Source organism: Brachypodium distachyon, chromosome 2 (genome assembly GCF_000005505.3).
Source record: "Brachypodium distachyon strain Bd21 chromosome 2, Brachypodium_distachyon_v3.0, whole genome shotgun sequence".
Classification (NCBI taxonomy): domain Eukaryota; kingdom Viridiplantae; phylum Streptophyta; class Magnoliopsida; order Poales; family Poaceae; genus Brachypodium; species Brachypodium distachyon.
The window spans coordinates 1405568-1422326 of NC_016132.3; the positions used below are offsets into that span (position 1 = coordinate 1405568).

The 16759-nt window shown below is 50.2% G+C and overlaps 2 protein-coding genes across 2 annotated transcripts; one reads left to right on the forward strand and one right to left on the reverse strand.

The window, feature by feature from the left end:
- Window positions 1-2693: 2693 nt before the first annotated feature.
- On the forward strand, window positions 2694-8090 carry LOC100830622 (alpha-xylosidase 1). The gene is made up of 3 exons (XM_003567961.4): window positions 2694-3190; window positions 3629-4287; window positions 5976-8090. Exons 1-3 carry the CDS (start codon window positions 2928-2930, stop codon window positions 7871-7873), a joined length of 2820 nt encoding a protein of 939 aa, XP_003568009.1. The 5' UTR covers window positions 2694-2927; the 3' UTR covers window positions 7874-8090.
- Window positions 8091-13238: 5148 nt separating this feature from the next.
- LOC100832138 lies at window positions 13239-14102 on the reverse strand. Its single transcript, XM_003567966.4, has one exon. It carries the CDS (start codon window positions 13899-13901, stop codon window positions 13389-13391), a length of 513 nt encoding a protein of 170 aa, XP_003568014.1. The 5' UTR covers window positions 13902-14102; the 3' UTR covers window positions 13239-13388.
- Window positions 14103-16759: the final 2657 nt, after the last annotated feature.

The following is a 16759-nucleotide window of genomic DNA, read 5'->3' on the forward strand; positions in this document are numbered from 1 at the left end:
GCATACAAATATACAATACATGCAAAGCGGCCGTTCAGAATTAATCGATGAATAATGGTCCTTTGCTTGTGCTTGTGATGCACCCTACCCATAGCATTCGAGTCACTGCTCGCGCAAGCAATTAAACTTACGTAACGCTACGACGACCGGTCTTCCTTGCATGACTTTGCTTGATTATTGTCTCCTAATTAAGTTTCCCGCGTCGATCTTGACACTATCTCACATCCGTAGCTAGAGCACGCAGAACGTACGCACGTGCTTGGGATTAACAAGATCCCGATCTTGATCTCCTGTGACCAACGAGTAAACCATGCACTAAGCGACGTATAAGAAACATCGGCAAGCAAACCCTGCGAAATCCTTCAAAAACTATTCGCGCTGCCACTAGTACTTTCGTGTACATACAATTAATCTGATCCGTCAAAGATTCCAAGAACGATTGAGTCCGGCTCCCACGAGCGTATCTAGCTCAATTATACGATTGATTGCTTGCAGCGCATGACGAGGTGTCAGAAACAAGGGCTCATCAGTTACTCAATCTCCGCGCGACCACGATTGCACGCATCAACGAGGGTGTCAGAAAACAGTGCACACGGACCCGAATTTTAATCCGATAGTATATTTTCCGTGTCCATGCGGTGCATGGTGCTTGATTCCCCTTATCCTCGATCAACCTCACGCAACGTACAGGGCCGGTCCATGATCTCTTTTCTTTCGCGCAAGAACAAGGAAGAGATCTCTCAGAAAAAAAAAGAACAAGGAAGAGAAAATCAATCAATCAGTTAACCGATGATGGACGTTGAGTGACGTGAACGAGACCGAGATTGGACACGAAAACGCACCGGGCCACCGATTTCCTGGCGAGGGACAAAATATTCCCATGTGTATATGCCTCCGTTTGTTCCCGATTTTTCCTGAGCTTGGGTCCCCTGTCTTCCCCATGTTCCTTATGTTAGAAATATAAACATGGTTGGTATTAGAGATAAGATAGAATAGGTTTAACGAATTACTTATCTCGTACTCCAAGTCTATCTTTCTTATTGTACCTCTATATATACCCCATATGAGGGTCAGATTAATACAACATCAAGCATCGTGGAATACCGATTTAGGATTCCAATCTCATATTTCTACGTGGTATCAGAGCCAAAAGGTCTCGAGTTCGAGTCTCAATCCCCTGCATTTTCCCAATATTATCCACGCGCCACGTCGGGCGTGGGGGAGTTTCTTTCTTAATTTACACATCCACGTCGGATGTGAAAGGGGGTGTTAAGTATATCAAATCCCGTCTTCCTATCAGATCGGTCTTTTGGTATAGATGGCTAGATGGGGTATCTTAACATGATATCAGAGTCAAGTTCGAGACCCTGCTCATGCAGTATTAAAAAAAAAGATTTTGCGGCCTACACCAAACCCACGCTAAGCACTAAAATAGCCTAAACGTGAGAGTGAGTGTTGAGAATATGAATATATATGCTAGCCTCTTTTCATAAGTTCGGAATTTGGTTCAATTGGCTACCGCATCAGTCTTACATGATATCAGAACCAAAAGGTCTAAAAACTAAAATAGCCTGGACGCGAGGGGAAGTGTCGAAAATATAAATATATTGTCTAGACTATTTTATATTTTTGTTTCAACTGCATCAATACAGCGTAATCGCATTCGCGGATGTCAGGGACTCAGGGCGTTACACAGTACTTGTATGGACGTCCTTTCTTTCACGCCTTTTTTTTTCCTGCAGCGACAAAGGGCACGACAGTAGCTAGAGAGCACAAATCACCATGTTTTATATAACCTTAAAATCACCATGTAGATATCAGTCAGAGGGTGTTGGTATCTTTCTTGGTGCGCTGTCTCTGAGTGATGCAAAAATTCGAGGCAGTATATATAAATGATCGGTTCTGTTTCCATCATTGTTTACAGTTAATAACACGACACGAGCTTAAGCCTCAGAGAAACGGACAACATTTTAGGCTTGCCATGTGAAAACTGCAGCCTAAACGTACTAGTACTAATAGCTGCTGTCTGCCCAAAGTTTGTAGCGCCTCGAGAACGAACATGCCTCAATGGTCACCGGGGCCCCTCTGTACTCAGCTTTTCGGTGATTATCCTCTCGATCTCGTCGAACCGCGTGCTTAAAAAAACCGCACGCTCTCTGCTTCTCTTACTCCGTGTGTGTTTTCTCTGTAATCACGTCTACCAAACAGACAAATGGATGCACCGGCCACTTTTCGGTTTCTGCAAAGGCCAAAACGAAAGAAAAACGACGCAGCAGCATCTTTTGCTACAACTTTACGGGTCTACGTGGAGTAATACAGTACGTACCTGTCGAGGTGTCTTTGATGCGAGGCGAGCTGGAGTGAGGTTCAGTTTTACTCTACTGGTAGTACTAGCAACGTTTCGCTTCGTCGCAGAATATGGTAGTACATACTGTAATAGTACTTCGGTAAAAAAGGGCAACTTTTCATACACCATGATCTGTGAAACGGAGTACGAAATGTAGAATGTACAGCATCTTTTGGGGGTGAAAACTGGATACCATGAGGCATAACTTTGTTTTACCAGCAGCAATCAGGCCTTGGTAACCGCTGTAGTTTGCACGGGTCCACCTGTCAAGCACTGGCACAAAGAACTCCTCGAGCACAGGTCGTCGTCTATAAAGGTAGGACACACCGTGCTCCATATACATACACTGCATGCTGTACAATGGCACTCAATGCATGCAGGACCGAGTACTGACACTGTTCACACCCCCTCATTACTCTCATCACTCATCATAATTCATAACGTCTCTCTCTCACTCTCATCTTCCACACTCGCTCGTGACACTGCTGCGAGCAGAGCCTCTGCTAAACGAGTGAGCCAGCCAGTGAAGTCAAAAAAAAAAGGCAGTGAAGTGTGAGTGAGAGAAACCAGAAGAAGAAAAATGCTCGTCACTCGTTTCTCTCCCCATCTCTTCCCATGGCGCCTCCTTCTCCTGTTCTTGACCTTGGTGGGCAGCAGCAATGGCGCCGTCGCTGCTCCTGCAAAGGCACATCCGCCACGACCCAAGGCTGCTGCCGGGTTCGGGTACAAGCTGGTGTCCCTGGTCGAGCTCCCCAATGGCGGAGGCCTCGTCGGCTCCCTGCAGCTTAAGCAACCCAGCTCCACCTATGGCCCTGACATCGCTCGCCTCAGGCTCTTCGTCAAGTAAGCAACAAATCTTTGCTCCTAGCTCGTCCTTCACCAGTTTTTATTTTTTATTTTTGCACAGTGTTCTGTATGTTCCATTGGTACCGCCGACCCCTTCATTAATATTAAACCGCGCTTTGTAGTAGTAGTAGTAGTACCGGTAGCTTTGAGGGGAATGTTTGTGGTTGCAACATAAATTATCTGTTCATCTCTTCAAGAATAAACAACAATTGCCACTCCAATTTTGAGGGAGAGTCTTAGCTAGGCAGCGAAATGTTCAGTTACTTGTTCCCCTTGTTTGTGTCAGATTCCCATGTGTTTTCATGCTCCAATGATCTCTCTCCCACTTTTAATATTCCAATCATGAGTATTGAGTAGCTCCTGATTTATTGTTAGAGCCCAAGCTTCATGGCTTAATTTCTAATGGCGCAATATCACACAATGTTGTTTCTTCAGGCACGAGACCCAGGACAGAGTAAGGGTGCAGATAACGGACGCAGAGAAGCAGAGGTGGGAGGTCCCCTACGACCTTCTCCCACGCGAGCCAGCGCCGCCCCTAACGAAGCTCCCCGGCGGCGCCCCCTTCACCACCGGCGAGTACTCCGGACAGTCTCTGTCCTTCACCTACGGCCGCGACCCGTTCCACTTCGCGGTGCACAGGAAATCCACGGGCCAGACTCTCTTCAACACCAGCCATGGCGGCCCGCTGGTCTTCAAGGACCAGTACCTGGAGCTCACCACGCGGCTGCCCAAGGACGCCGCCCTGTACGGGCTGGGCGAGAACACGCAGCCGGGCGGCATCAAGCTCCGCCCCAACGACCCTTACACGATCTTCACCACGGACGCCTCCGCCATTAATCTCAACACTGATCTCTATGGCTCCCACCCGGTGTACGTCGACCTCAGGAACATCGGCGGCCATGGCGTCGCCCATGCCGTGCTGCTGCTGAACAGCAATGCCATGGATGTCTTCTATAGAGGGGATTCGCTGACGTATAAGGTCATTGGGGGTCTCCTTGATTTCTACTTCTTCGCCGGGCCGACGCCGCTCGCTGTAGTTGATCAGTACACGGCCATGATCGGCCGCCCTGCGCCCATGCCGTATTGGGCATTTGGTGAGACTCATGATGGGCTCTGCCTTATCTTGTTTTCATTTTTTTGGATTAAATTGTGTTGTGATTTTTAATGTTTTTATATGGTTACTCTTGATCCATTCGACACCTGATCAGACGGTTAGCTAGCGTCCAAAATGACTGATCACATATAGGTTTCATATGCTATGAGTGGAGTATTGCCAGTTTGGTGCACTCTAATTTAGGTTCAGTTTCAGTAGGCTGCAGAGAGTATTTTTTTTGTTTTTGTTTTGCTGGAGCTGTTGTCTTTAGCCAATGCTGTGTAGATAATGTGCCATACTCAGCCATATAAAAGAAAAATATAATCGTAACCTTTCTGCTAGCAGTTTTACTGTACAAGTCATCCAAATATATATATGCCGGCATAATCAGTAGGTTCATCCAGAAAAATAGCAAGGCTGGTCTCCTTGTTTGCAAGTAGTATAAGGCATACTCATGTGAATCTGTTCAGTTGTGGTCTAGGCATCATCACAGGATAATCCGGTAAGGGTGGAATATTGTCAGTTAGGTGCACACTATTTTAGGTTCAGTTTCAGAAGACTGCAGAGAGCAAAATTGTTTTCCTTGAACTGTTGTCCCTAATCAATGCTGTGTAGATAATGTAAAAACAACTACAGTAGCCCCCCTGTAATTGTAACGTTTCTGGAAGCAGTGTTGCTATATTAGTCATCAGTATATGCGCGGAATCAGTTGTAGGTCCATCCAGAAAAGTAGCAAAGCTTGTCTCCTTGTTTCCAGTACTTCTCTGAATCTGTTTGTTTTGTGCTTTAGGAATCATCGTAACATAATCCATTATACCTTCCTGGTAACAGTGTGAATCTCCTAGTATTAGTTTTTGAGTTTGCTTTGCTGATTTCTCTAAAATTATTTCATCATAGAAATTTTCCGGTTTCCCGACTGGATTTTGGGTAAAAACCTTGGTAGACTGTTGTTTACTTCCTTTAATCATATTGTGTAATTGTTGGCAGCACTACTTAACTTTCTCTAGTTGTAATATTCTGTACATATAATCTAATGATTTTGGGTTAGGCATGACAGACCAATCAGTCTATCATATTTGGGGCTAGTTTGTTTTTTTACAGATAAAATACTAGTACTACCTTTGGGGTTTTGAACACAAACCATTAGCATACCAGCTGAATTACGAGCAATTACCTGTCTTTAGCTCTGTAGTAAATCATCATAGGTGATTGACAGCATTTATGGATTCAGATAAATAATATGGTGACCATCATGAATACCTTTGTCAATAATATCTTGTATTTGTTTGTACAAGATATTGTTAGCTGTGTCTCACGTGATAACTTCACTTGCATTGTACTGATATTCCCAGCTCATGGACCAGCTTGCTCTGAAAAAGTCACAGTAAAAACCAAAACAAAACATGCTCTGTATATGGTCAGAGACCCGAGAGAAAATATCAAACAGCAATAAATTTGCCAGTAGTCTTGCATTTGATTTCTTGCAGTAGATGTGGTCCAACTGCTATCACCAAAAATACTTGTTTTCATCGCAGGTAAAGTTAGAAATGTACATGCAGCATAATAGATGTAAATCATATAGATTTTTACTCTGTAATCATTCCAAATTTAAACAAAAGAGCATTTGCAGCACCAAAGGTAGCAATTTTCACACAGTAATCTGATAGCCTCTCAATGTTTTATGTTCAGGTTTCCATCAATGCAGGTGGGGATACCAGAATCTTTCGGTAGTCGAGGCGGTCGTGGAGGGCTACCGGAATGCGCAGATACCCCTTGACGTGATCTGGAACGATGATGACCATATGGATGCCGCGAAGGACTTCACACTGGACCCTGTCAATTATCCTCGCCCGAAGCTGCTAGCGTTCCTCGACAAGATCCATGCACAGGGAATGAAGTACATCGTCCTCATAGACCCCGGCATCGCCGTGAACAGCTCATACGGCGTGTACCAGCGTGGCATGGAACGCGACATCTTCATCAAGCTAGACGGTCAGCCATACCTTGCCCAGGTCTGGCCAGGCCCCGTCTACTTCCCGGACTTCCTCAACCCGAACGGCGCGTCATGGTGGATCGACGAGGTCCGGAGGTTCCATGAGCTTGTCCCAGTGGACGGGCTCTGGATCGACATGAACGAAGTCTCCAACTTCTGCACCGGCAAGTGCACCATCCCGACGACGCACAAGTGCCCGGTGCCGAACTCCAAGGAGCCATGGCTGTGCTGCCTGGACTGCAAGAACCTCACCAACACCAGATGGGACGATCCACCGTACAAGATCAATGCCTCCGGGAAGTCGGCCCCCCTCGGCTACAACACCATCGCCACCAGCGCCACGCACTACAACGGCATCCTGGAGTACAACGCGCACAGCCTGTACGGCTTCTCGCAGGCCATTGCCACCCACAAGGGGCTTCAAGGTCTCCAGGGCAAGAGGCCCTTCATCCTGACACGCTCCACCTTCGTCGGGTCCGGCGCCTACGCCGCGCACTGGACCGGTGACAACAAGGGCACCTGGGAGAACCTCCGGTACTCCATCTCCACCATCCTCAACTTCGGCATCTTCGGCATGCCGATGGTCGGCGCGGACATCTGCGGGTTCTACCCTGCGGATCCCAACCTTCTGGAGGAGCTCTGCAGCCGGTGGATCGAGCTCGGGGCCTTCTACCCGTTCTCCAGGGACCATGCCAACTTCGCGTCGCCGAGGCAGGAGCTCTACATTTGGGGCTCAGTGGCCAAGTCGGCCCGGAACGCGCTCGGCATGCGCTACAGGATGCTGCCGTACCTCTACACGCTCAACTACCACGCGCACCAGAGCGGCGCTCCCGTGGCTCGGCCGCTCTTCTTTGCATTCCCGGACTTCGTGCCAGGCTACGGCGTCAGCACGCAGTTCTTGCTTGGGGACAGCGTTATGGTGTCCCCTGTCCTGGAGCAGGGCGCGACCTCCGTGAGCGCCGTGTTCCCGCCTGGGACATGGTACAACCTGTTCGACACGAGGAAAGTAATCGTGTCCGGCAACAATGGCGACGCCGTGAAGCTGGACGCGCCGTTGAACGAAATCAACGTGCACGTGCACGAGGGCACGGTCCTGCCGCTGCAGCGCGGCGGCAGCATCTCCAGGGACGCCAGGGCGACGCCGTTCACGCTGGTGATCGCGTTCCCGTTCGGCGCCGCGGATGCCGACGCCGAGGGCGCCGTGTACGTGGACGACGACGAGCGGCCGGCCATGGTGCTCGCGGAAGGAGAAGCGACCTACGTGCGGTTCCACGCGAGCGTGAGGGGCGGCAAGGAGGTGACTGTGCGGTCTGAGGTTTCGATGGGGAGTTATAGCTTGAAGAAGGGGCTCGTTGTTGAGAAGCTCTCGGTGCTCGGGCTCGAGGGCTCCGGGAGAGATCTTGCTGTCCGGGTTGATGGCACTGAGGAAGCCGATGCTACCGCCATTGCCGTGGCGAGTGCTCACTTCGTTGGCGCGGACGAGAAGCTGCAGGAGGTGGGGAAGAAGAGGAGCGTGATGGTGGAGGTGGGCGGGCTGGCATTGCCGCTGGGCAAGAGTTTCACCATGACCTGGAACATGCACATCCAAGCGTAGGATCGGAGGCCAATCGGCCAAAGCTTTCTCCCTGTGCTTTCGTTCTTCGGTATCTAATTTAGAGTCTTAGCTAGTTCGTGCCATGATGCTGCTGATTGGCATTTGGTTGGGTCGTTTCTGTAACACGTACTACCAATCTCTGAACTCTGATTCGATTCGATCATTGAGGAAGCATTGCAGGGAATAAAACTGCATTTTTATGGTGTGCTGAACTTTACTGAACTCGTGCACAAGGGAAAGACTGAAAGAACAAGAAGAAAATTTCATGTTACATTATACGGAGTACTTCTCTTTCCTATCACCACAGCAACACAAATTGTCTCTCTGATCATTCTTCCGTCCAGGCTGCATTATACCATAAGTTTTCTCCCGGTGCCTTGTTTTGCCGTCCAGAGTACATTAACTTGAGCCCCGTTTATTCGCAAAAAAATAAAATAAAAATAAAAGAATCCTTTCTTCGAATTAAAAACAAAAAATAAATAATCTGGAGCCCCGTTTTCCGCTGAAAACAAAAAAACTGGAGCCCCGATTTCTACTCAACTGGGCCAGAGTACATTATTGGGCCAGAAATTCATTCCACGTGAAATTGGTACAGCAGTTAACACAAGCCCATTGGTCCACGCAAAAAGCTTGTTGCAGACCCACGGCGAATATGGAACCCAACCGCAAAGCCCGTGTAACTTTGGCGGCAGAGGAAGCGTTCTTTCTTTCTTCCTCGCAAAAAAAAGGAATCGTTCTTTGTCGAAAAGCCCAGCTAAAATGCGGCCCTGTTTTCAGTTTCTTTTCCATGTTATTTTCGTTATTGCGACCTGCTTCGAACTTTTTTTTGCCTGCGCAACGCAAGCAAAAGCGAACTTGCAAAGCACCAGCGTCCGGCCAGTCGGTAACAAGATTTTGTGAAACTGCCCGGGTACAGAAAACTGACGAGCAATTCGCAATCGTGTTCTCCCTCCGTTTCCGTACAGGGTCCCTACGCATCCCTAGTCTGGAAAGTTAACTAACCTAACATGATTCTTGTATAATAAAAATTATACCCATTACAAAATAGAACATATAAAATCTATAATTTTTTCAAAAATATGTGATAGAAAAGTCATGTTTCATTGGTTTAATTAGATCCTCGACCAAGGGATGCATGTTTGTGTGAGTGTGCTAGGAAGAAAGTGGCGTGGTGGTCGAGGAGAAACGAACAAACAAAAAGCGCCGTTCTGTCACGCCACCTTTCGTGTAGCCCGAGGAGCTGACCTTTCTTGTAGACCACGGGACGCACGGGCCGATCGATAGATAGATGGATAAACGTGAACGTGGAGCACGTACGTACGGCCGTGAACCGTCGACATGCACGTTGTCCCTTTCTTAAATGCCTGTTCACGCTCTCGTCTTGGAACCACCCCGTATCGTGCACCTTGTTCGGACATGATTCTGGCCCAGACTCGTTCCTCGTCCCCGAGCCCGAGGCGCGGAACAGCGAGAGCCCGATCTTTCTTGCTTCGTACTACTAGTACTAGTAAATCGTTTCGGAATGCCAAGCCGGAGTATACGGTAGAGCAAAGCTAGAGAGGCAGCGGTGGACGCGGCACGAAACCAGCGGCCGATCGAACGGGTGCGAGCCGCTCGCGCGCACCGGAACCAGGAACGTCAAATCGGTCCGGGAAACAGGCCATGCTACGTAATGTAGCCTAGCTAGCCTGTATGGTGCGCGCATGCCTGCGCTGCTCCCCCCGGCCAGGCCACCATGCCCTACTAGACCTGCACCTGGCTACGGGATCGAGGCCACGACACGAACCACAAGATGCGTCTCTGTCGGCGGTGCGCCTTCAACAAAGCTTTTTCCCTGTTTTTTTAAAGGAGAAAAATACTGTAACAGCAGGTTTCGCAGTACGCTGCAGTCTGCAGCAGCAGGGGAGTAGTGCACTTTATTATTAATTGTCACGCTGTATGCGCCTGCAGGTTTGACGAAGTGGTCCAGGACTCGAGGGCCCTCTTTTACCCCTGAAGGCCGGTAGGTTTTTCTTACAGCGAGACATACTAGTACTTCACTCTCAGAAAAAAAAAAAAAACACGGCAGGGGTAACATGCCGACCCTGGCACATTGTTGTACTCCAGTAGCAGTACCATTGTTTTTCCTCTGCAAGTGATCTGCCATTTCGGACAGGCATACATGCATTGCCGACGGTTGAAGCAGGCTCTTGTCAGTGTCCGTCAGGATCCGAACTGATCCCATCCATCCCGCGTGGTGGACGTGCCTGGCACTGCACAGCACAGCTGTTCCGCCGATGGCGGATAGAGGAGCACCATCAGGAAAGAAAGAAACATCGGCGCCAGACGCACAAAACCAAGGTCCAGCCGTCCAGGTACGTGGAGACCAGACCCCGACCGGACCCGACCCGACCGAAGGAAGCGTGCAGTGCAGTCCCATCAACCCCTGCCGACTACCGCTGCCACTTGGAACCCCGTGCCGTGCATCACGTGAACGAGATCCATCCACTACACACGCGCCACGCCACCCCGTGGTTTGGTTCGGTTTGGGCTATGGGACAGCTTTGCTTGTGCGCGCCTGCGGATCGCCCTTGTCGGCCCACTAGCCCACTGTATATTAGTACCGCGTATGTACTGGACCACCGGGCAATAGTCGGCACGGCGTACAAGAGTAGTGCTGCTACAGTACAGTAGAGGACGCAGGAAGGTAGCGGGGGTTTCCTTTTCTGAGGCGGACGGCTTTGTTCCTCCGCGATCGTGCACGGACCATCGGCGCGAGCGAGGACAGGTGTCTGCCTCGCTGTATACATCTGGGTGTACTTACTTGGTTGCCTGCCGACACTCAGATTTTGTGCTGGAAGTAAATAAATTACGGTGGACAGGTGACAGTGAGTGCTCTCTGTCCCGTCCTCCTCCGGCGCGGCGCAGGGGTTGATCGATCGATCGCCTTCGAGATGTTGACCGCCTTTAAATTCTTCCTGTGCGCCATCGAAAACGCTATACAGCCATGATGGTGATGTGATAGTTACCGATATCGGAGTAGTATATAGATTTCGAAAAGAAATACTACTACTGATGGTAGTACTTTGCCTGGAAGAAGGTCGCATTCGTTCTGCTGGACACTTGACGGAGTTAACTCTCTGGTGACCGAGTAGGAAATGCCAAGTCGTGGTTAATCGACGTTTCTTGTGCGGCTAATGGATGTGGAGCACACAGCACAGCCGTACGTATTCGCCCTGCTGACCACTAGCTTGACCATTTTAAGTTTCCTAGGGGGAACTAAAGCAGGTTGCGAGATCTGCGCCGAAACAAATGTTAATAGGCGCCTATAATGATCGACAACAGCTCATCCCGCCATCACGGAACCGAACAAACAAATGGACCAGATCGCGCTCGACCAGCGCTTTACTACTGTACTGCTACTAGTCTGGTTTCTCTGTTTAATGATGGTCAAAGGATCAGCTATGCTGGTAGGGCTGGCTGGCAGGAGCAGTACCATCCCTGTTACTGCTACTGCTATGGCCAGCGGTTCTCATAAAGGCAGAGGGATAGCATGTCGACGCTGAATGCTGATTGCGCGCGCATGCAAGCATGCCGGGCCGTGGCAAGCAGCAGCAGCGGCAGCCAACATGCGGGGCACGTATCATGGCGTGAGCATAGCAAGCAGAGACACAACCGGTCGATCGATTCTGCTGCTGCGAGTGCACATGGCGGACCACGGTCACTTTCCCGCCCCCATGTCGGCGCTGCGCCGCATCCTGCAGCACCATAGGCTCATTGCATTGCAGAGATAAGGAGCACGTCAACCAGAGAAGGATCATAGGCGATTTGATTAGGACGACGGACGGTGGATCCGATCGATCGCGGCCAGACATACTCCTCCTGGATTGCTAGCCGGTAGTAGTATGGCCAGTGTATATATGTGTATGCACGTACACCGTATATAATCTACACTTTCTGTTCGGAAGCTTCGTGTCCTTGACCGCCATGGAGTACTACTCCTAAAACGACATGCACTTTAACTCCGGCCATGAATTAGGACAGAGTGACAGACGACATCGCAAGGAACAAGAGTTGAGCCAGGGAAGTAGACAGTGATGGCATAGTAGAAGATGGTGTAAATGGAGGACAGCGACATTCCGGCTGCGAGGATGTTTTTATAAAAAGGAAAAAAATCGCATCAATCGGTGCACACAATGGCAAACCAACATTTGCCCCAGAAAAAAGAAAGTCTTGCACTCCAAAAAAAACAGTATTGATTAATTTGATATATACCACGCATTTCTTTTTTATATATACGCCACGCATGTTTGAAATACGTAGATATATTTATGGTTGGCACTTCTTGACTAGCCTTTCGAGTAACTCAGTCGTGCTTTCGTGTCGACCTGGTTATCCATTCCCATCAAGCAAGGAACGCTGCTAACAAGAGTTCGATTTGCTTGCTAGGCTTATCGATCGTACCAAGCAAGAAACACTGCTAAGGAGAGTTCGATTTGCTTGTTAGGCGCATTAACCATCGCACCGAGCAAGAAACGCTGCTCGGCTCGAACTGGACAAGAGACGTGCTCCAACTGAACTCCTAAAAGAGTCGAGTTTTGTTGCCACGTCGCAGATCGAGACGAGGAGCATTGCAGCGTCACTCGTCAAGTTCGGATGGAAGCTGAGAATCAAGTAGAGGAAGCTGATGATGATTGAAAGATGGCAGGACCGAATATCACTCGCGAAATCTGCTTCTAATTTTGAAAACGTAAGATACTCAATGATTCAAGTTAAACTAATGAAATTAAAGGTGAAATTTAAACTCATACGCACTCCAGATAAAGAGTGTCCAGTGACAGATCTATCCCAGTGTTAACTAAACATGTTTTTTCGCGACAGCGAACTAACAAAATTTAATTTGTACATCTAATTAAGTCAACATTGCAAGTGGCTAGTACTGTAGCTAAAAGCACTCACCGCCAAGAAATCCAAACTAGGAATTGTCCCAGTCTGTAGTCTAGCAGCTCGATGAGAACCGTTGTCAGAATGCAACCGAATAAAACTTCCTATATTATCTCCGATGTACAGCTTCAGAAATTCCGGAGATTCACGGAAATGCATCATTTTCCCTGTCGTGCACTGCCCCCCTCCGTTCCTAAATTTTGTGAACCACCGGCCAATTAGGCGCAAAAACGGAGAAATCGGCATGACCTGCCAGCTCCCTTTCTGCGCTGTCTGCCGTATCATCCTGCATTCCTGTTTTAGTTTTTGCCCACAATGCAATGCTTGTGGCACCTCCCATTGCTGCAGAGACGAAAATGAGAAGGGGGGGATCGAAGCAAGTCGCAGCAACAACCCCCCAAATCAAGAACACGAAGAATCAAGACTGGAGAACAGAGAGACAGAGAGAGCAACGAAAGAGCACTTGGAATTGCATTCAATGCGTAGCTTTCATCGTTTAACTAGCTGAGTTAAGCTCGCCTAAGACAACAAGCTGGATTAGTAGTCCGTTCCCCCGTCTCCTAAGAAGAACACCAAATGCAGATTAGATCTTTCACTTGGCGGCGTAGCTGGGGATCTCGTAGATTTGGTGGATCCTCCAGATGTCGTCGTCGAACTCGGCGTCGGCGCCGCGGCACCGGAAGAAGTCCTCCTCCACGAAGGGGAACCACCCCAGCAGCTTCTCCTCCTCCACGCCGAACGTCCACCACGACCCCTCGCCGTTGCTCAGCAGCCCGCCGCCGTCCAGCTGGTACTCCCACTCCGCTCCAGGCTGCGCCGCCGCCAGCTCTTCTCCGCCTCGGCTGCACACGTCCGGCACGGTGGCCGCCATGTCTGCTCCGGAGGAAACAGCCGGAGATGCGGCCGCCGCAGCAGCAGCATCGCGAGCCGCATCGACAGCGGCAGCTGCGGCAGAGGAGGCGGAGGAGGTCTTCTTGGCTGGAGCCTTGGGCTGGCGGGGCTGCTTGGCCCGGCGCTGCGGCTTGGGGTTGGGGGTGGCGGCGACGGCGGCGGAGGGGTCCAGCGGGTCCTGGAGCTTGGGGTTCTGCGCTCTCGTCCGCTTCATCTCTTCTCCCCCTCTGCTCTGCTGCTCTGTTCTAGGGAGCCACTATAGAATACTCCTCCTCCTACTCTGCTTTGGAGCAAAGCCGAGGCTGGGAGATACGAGGAGGGAGGAGGAGGCGCTCTCCGTTATGCTTGGGGCTTTCGGCCCTTTTTGTAATCGCAACAGGGGTTGGGGAATGGGGAAGCAAGTGAAGTGGGGTTCCTTGTCTCGTTTCTGCGGGGCTCTGCGTGTCCTTTTAAGCTGGCGGTCCGTTGAGCACTCGCGGTTCAGGTTTAGCTTACTGGGTTAATAAAGCCAGCCGCCAGCGGTTCAGCGATGGGCCGCCGGGCTTAAGCTCTGCTCTGGCCCAGCCGCCGCTCGAGCAGCCGCAGCCGTCGAACCATGCGCGGTGCGGTGCACCGGGTCTGGCGGCTCATGACGGCGACTCGTGTCTTTTTGGCGCTCCGGCCGGATGCCATTGAAGTTTTGAGTCGAGTCGAGCTGGGTCCGTCGTTTAAGGCTGCGGCCGCATCGCTGTTGAGAACCGGTAAACTTCCGGATCAGGAATGGCAAACGATTCGATGGAGACTGATTGCCTAGCTAACCAGACAGTAAAATATACCTGTACGGAGTACAGGTAGTACACGAGGTTTTCGAGGAACAAAAATGAAGATTTGTCCCGTGGTAGCCCAGTCCTGTCCGCATTACGTCGCACTCCAAGGTCATTGCAAAAGAGACATCTTTCTTTTTTCTTGGCCGGAGATCGGTCGGCCCCGTACGCACTTGTCACCTTCCTGCAGCCGTCTCCCAAGTTCACAAAGTACAACTCATTCCACTAGCATTTTTTTTAGAATAAAGAACACACAAATCACGAGCAGCTGCCCGAAAACCGGCGCCGCCAGGGAAAGCAAATTGCTCTCCAGCCCCCACACGCTGTCACGTCCAGCCGTTGTTCACGTGAAAACGCCGGAGACTTGCTCTGGAACCGGAAGGTGAGCGCCGAGAGGGGCGTGCGGCTGCGTGCAGCCATGTGCTCGCGCCGCAGACTCGCATGCCGACATCGTGAAAGCTGGACCATATGCAACCTCCTGCAAGTGTTTGCACCACTTCTTTTATGTCCCAGTTTCCTAGTGTCAAATCTCCGTCCTCGCTCGTGCTAACGTAGTAGTACGGTCCGCGAGATCCAGGAAGAAGAAGGAGAATTAATACCGTGGGGGCACCACGTACTAGTACCAGACATATCTTGTTAAGGAAAGCGGTTATTAGGGGTTATTTAAGGGGCCGACATCGTGTGGGCCCCGCATGTCGGCAAATCCGCCGAGATTACGACCATTCGCAGATCCATCCGTCCACGGCGAGCTCAAGTGGCCGCTGCTACTAGGACGAGTCGTGCAATACATTTTCTTGGCTCCGTGACGTGACGCGACGTGTTGCATGCCGCCGCTTGCTCTGTCCGAAGAAGATTTTGGGACAGCCTAGCCTAGCTGGCCTGGCCTAGCTAGCTGCGATTCCTGCTTCCTCTTCTTCTGTCTCGCGCGGGCAACTTGGGCGGTCGAGCCTGCCTGCACGCCAAGCTTTGTCGGCCCCGATAGAAGACGGTGGGGATCTGTCTGCGTCGCGTGCGCTGCGCCGCTCGATTTCTGAAAGCAGTAGGCTGTCCGGCCGGGTCGGCCAACTCATGCAGCCGAGCTAAGCCAGCGATGGAACGAGACAAAGCACTCGTGGCGTCGTTTCCGGCGTGCACGATGGCGACGGACGGTCCGGTGACAATCTCCCGTGATATTTCCGGTTCCAAATGTGCGCTTTCTATACTTTTCTTCTTCTTCTGGTTTCCTTCTTATCCGAGAACGGGTGGTGGTAATACACGTACGCACTGTTCGAGCCTGCTGTGCTGAATATCTGCTGGATTCGTTTCCTTTGCCGCTCTGCATTGATCCTGGCGGCAAAACAGAAAAGAGAGAAAAAAAAAAAGATGCGAGTGACTGAGCCTCCATGGCACCGGAGAGACGGAGAAGACGGGTGGTGAACTGGGCCTTGCACCTGAGCATGCGAGATCCATCATTTGCCCATGAGACGGCCCGGATATTGTATGCGCACATATTAGGATAATGGACCTGGAAGTTCACTTGGATACATGTCTGTGGTTCTCCTACCACAACACAGGGACAGTTATGTGACTGGGCTGGGCTGGGCCAACACAACACAGGGAAGAGCATTTAAGCACCGAAACCGGCTGTTAACCCCAGGCGTCTCGTCCCCTCAAAAAAAAAAGACGTCTCAGATTGCATCACGAAGCGACACATGTACCTGAATGAACACGACAGATGCTCTTTTTTCAGTATTTTTTTTGCTACTTCAGGAGGCGGCATCGGGAGACCTAAACTACCCGGTTCTTATATTCGACTCCCAATCACACATCTTCTTTTCCTTTTCCCTGTGCGAAAAGGCACGGCTCAATCCGATATGGACAGTAGATATTCCACTCCATGATCCATGTAAAAAAAGAACTCGACAAGGAGGAGAAGAAAGAAAAGGTTACGAAAAGAAGAGAAAAAGAAAAGCTAGCCCTTCAGTCCCAATCACAACCTCTTCGCTCATTCGCGTGTTAACGCCAGGGACTTGCACGTTTCGGCCAAGCGATGCTACACGTGAAAGACTTGGCTTAGGTTCCGGGAAATAATTAAACAAGTTACTAAGATATTTGAGGTGAAGCTGCAGCTGCCGTATTACGAGAGACTAGGCAACGCACTTGAAGTACGTTGTTCTTGCACGGGGTGGGTGTGGAGTCGGATGAATGGGTTGGTTTACCTGCTCCTGTCGATTAACTCTTCTTAATTTGCCTTCTCTTTTGATTCTTTCTCCCTTCTTTGGAAGAAGGT

Coding starts and splice junctions, on each gene's coding strand:
- LOC100830622 (XM_003567961.4), top strand. CDS start 2,928: ATGCTCGTCACTCGTTTCTCTCCCCATCTCTTCCCATGGCGCCTCCTT. Junction 3,191..3,628: donor CGCCTCAGGCTCTTCGTCAA/GTAAGCAACAAA, acceptor TTGTTTCTTCAG/GCACGAGACCCAGGACAGAG. Junction 4,288..5,975: donor CATGCCGTATTGGGCATTTG/GTGAGACTCATG, acceptor TTTTATGTTCAG/GTTTCCATCAATGCAGGTGG.
- LOC100832138 (XM_003567966.4), bottom strand. CDS start 13,901: ATGAAGCGGACGAGAGCGCAGAACCCCAAGCTCCAGGACCCGCTGGAC.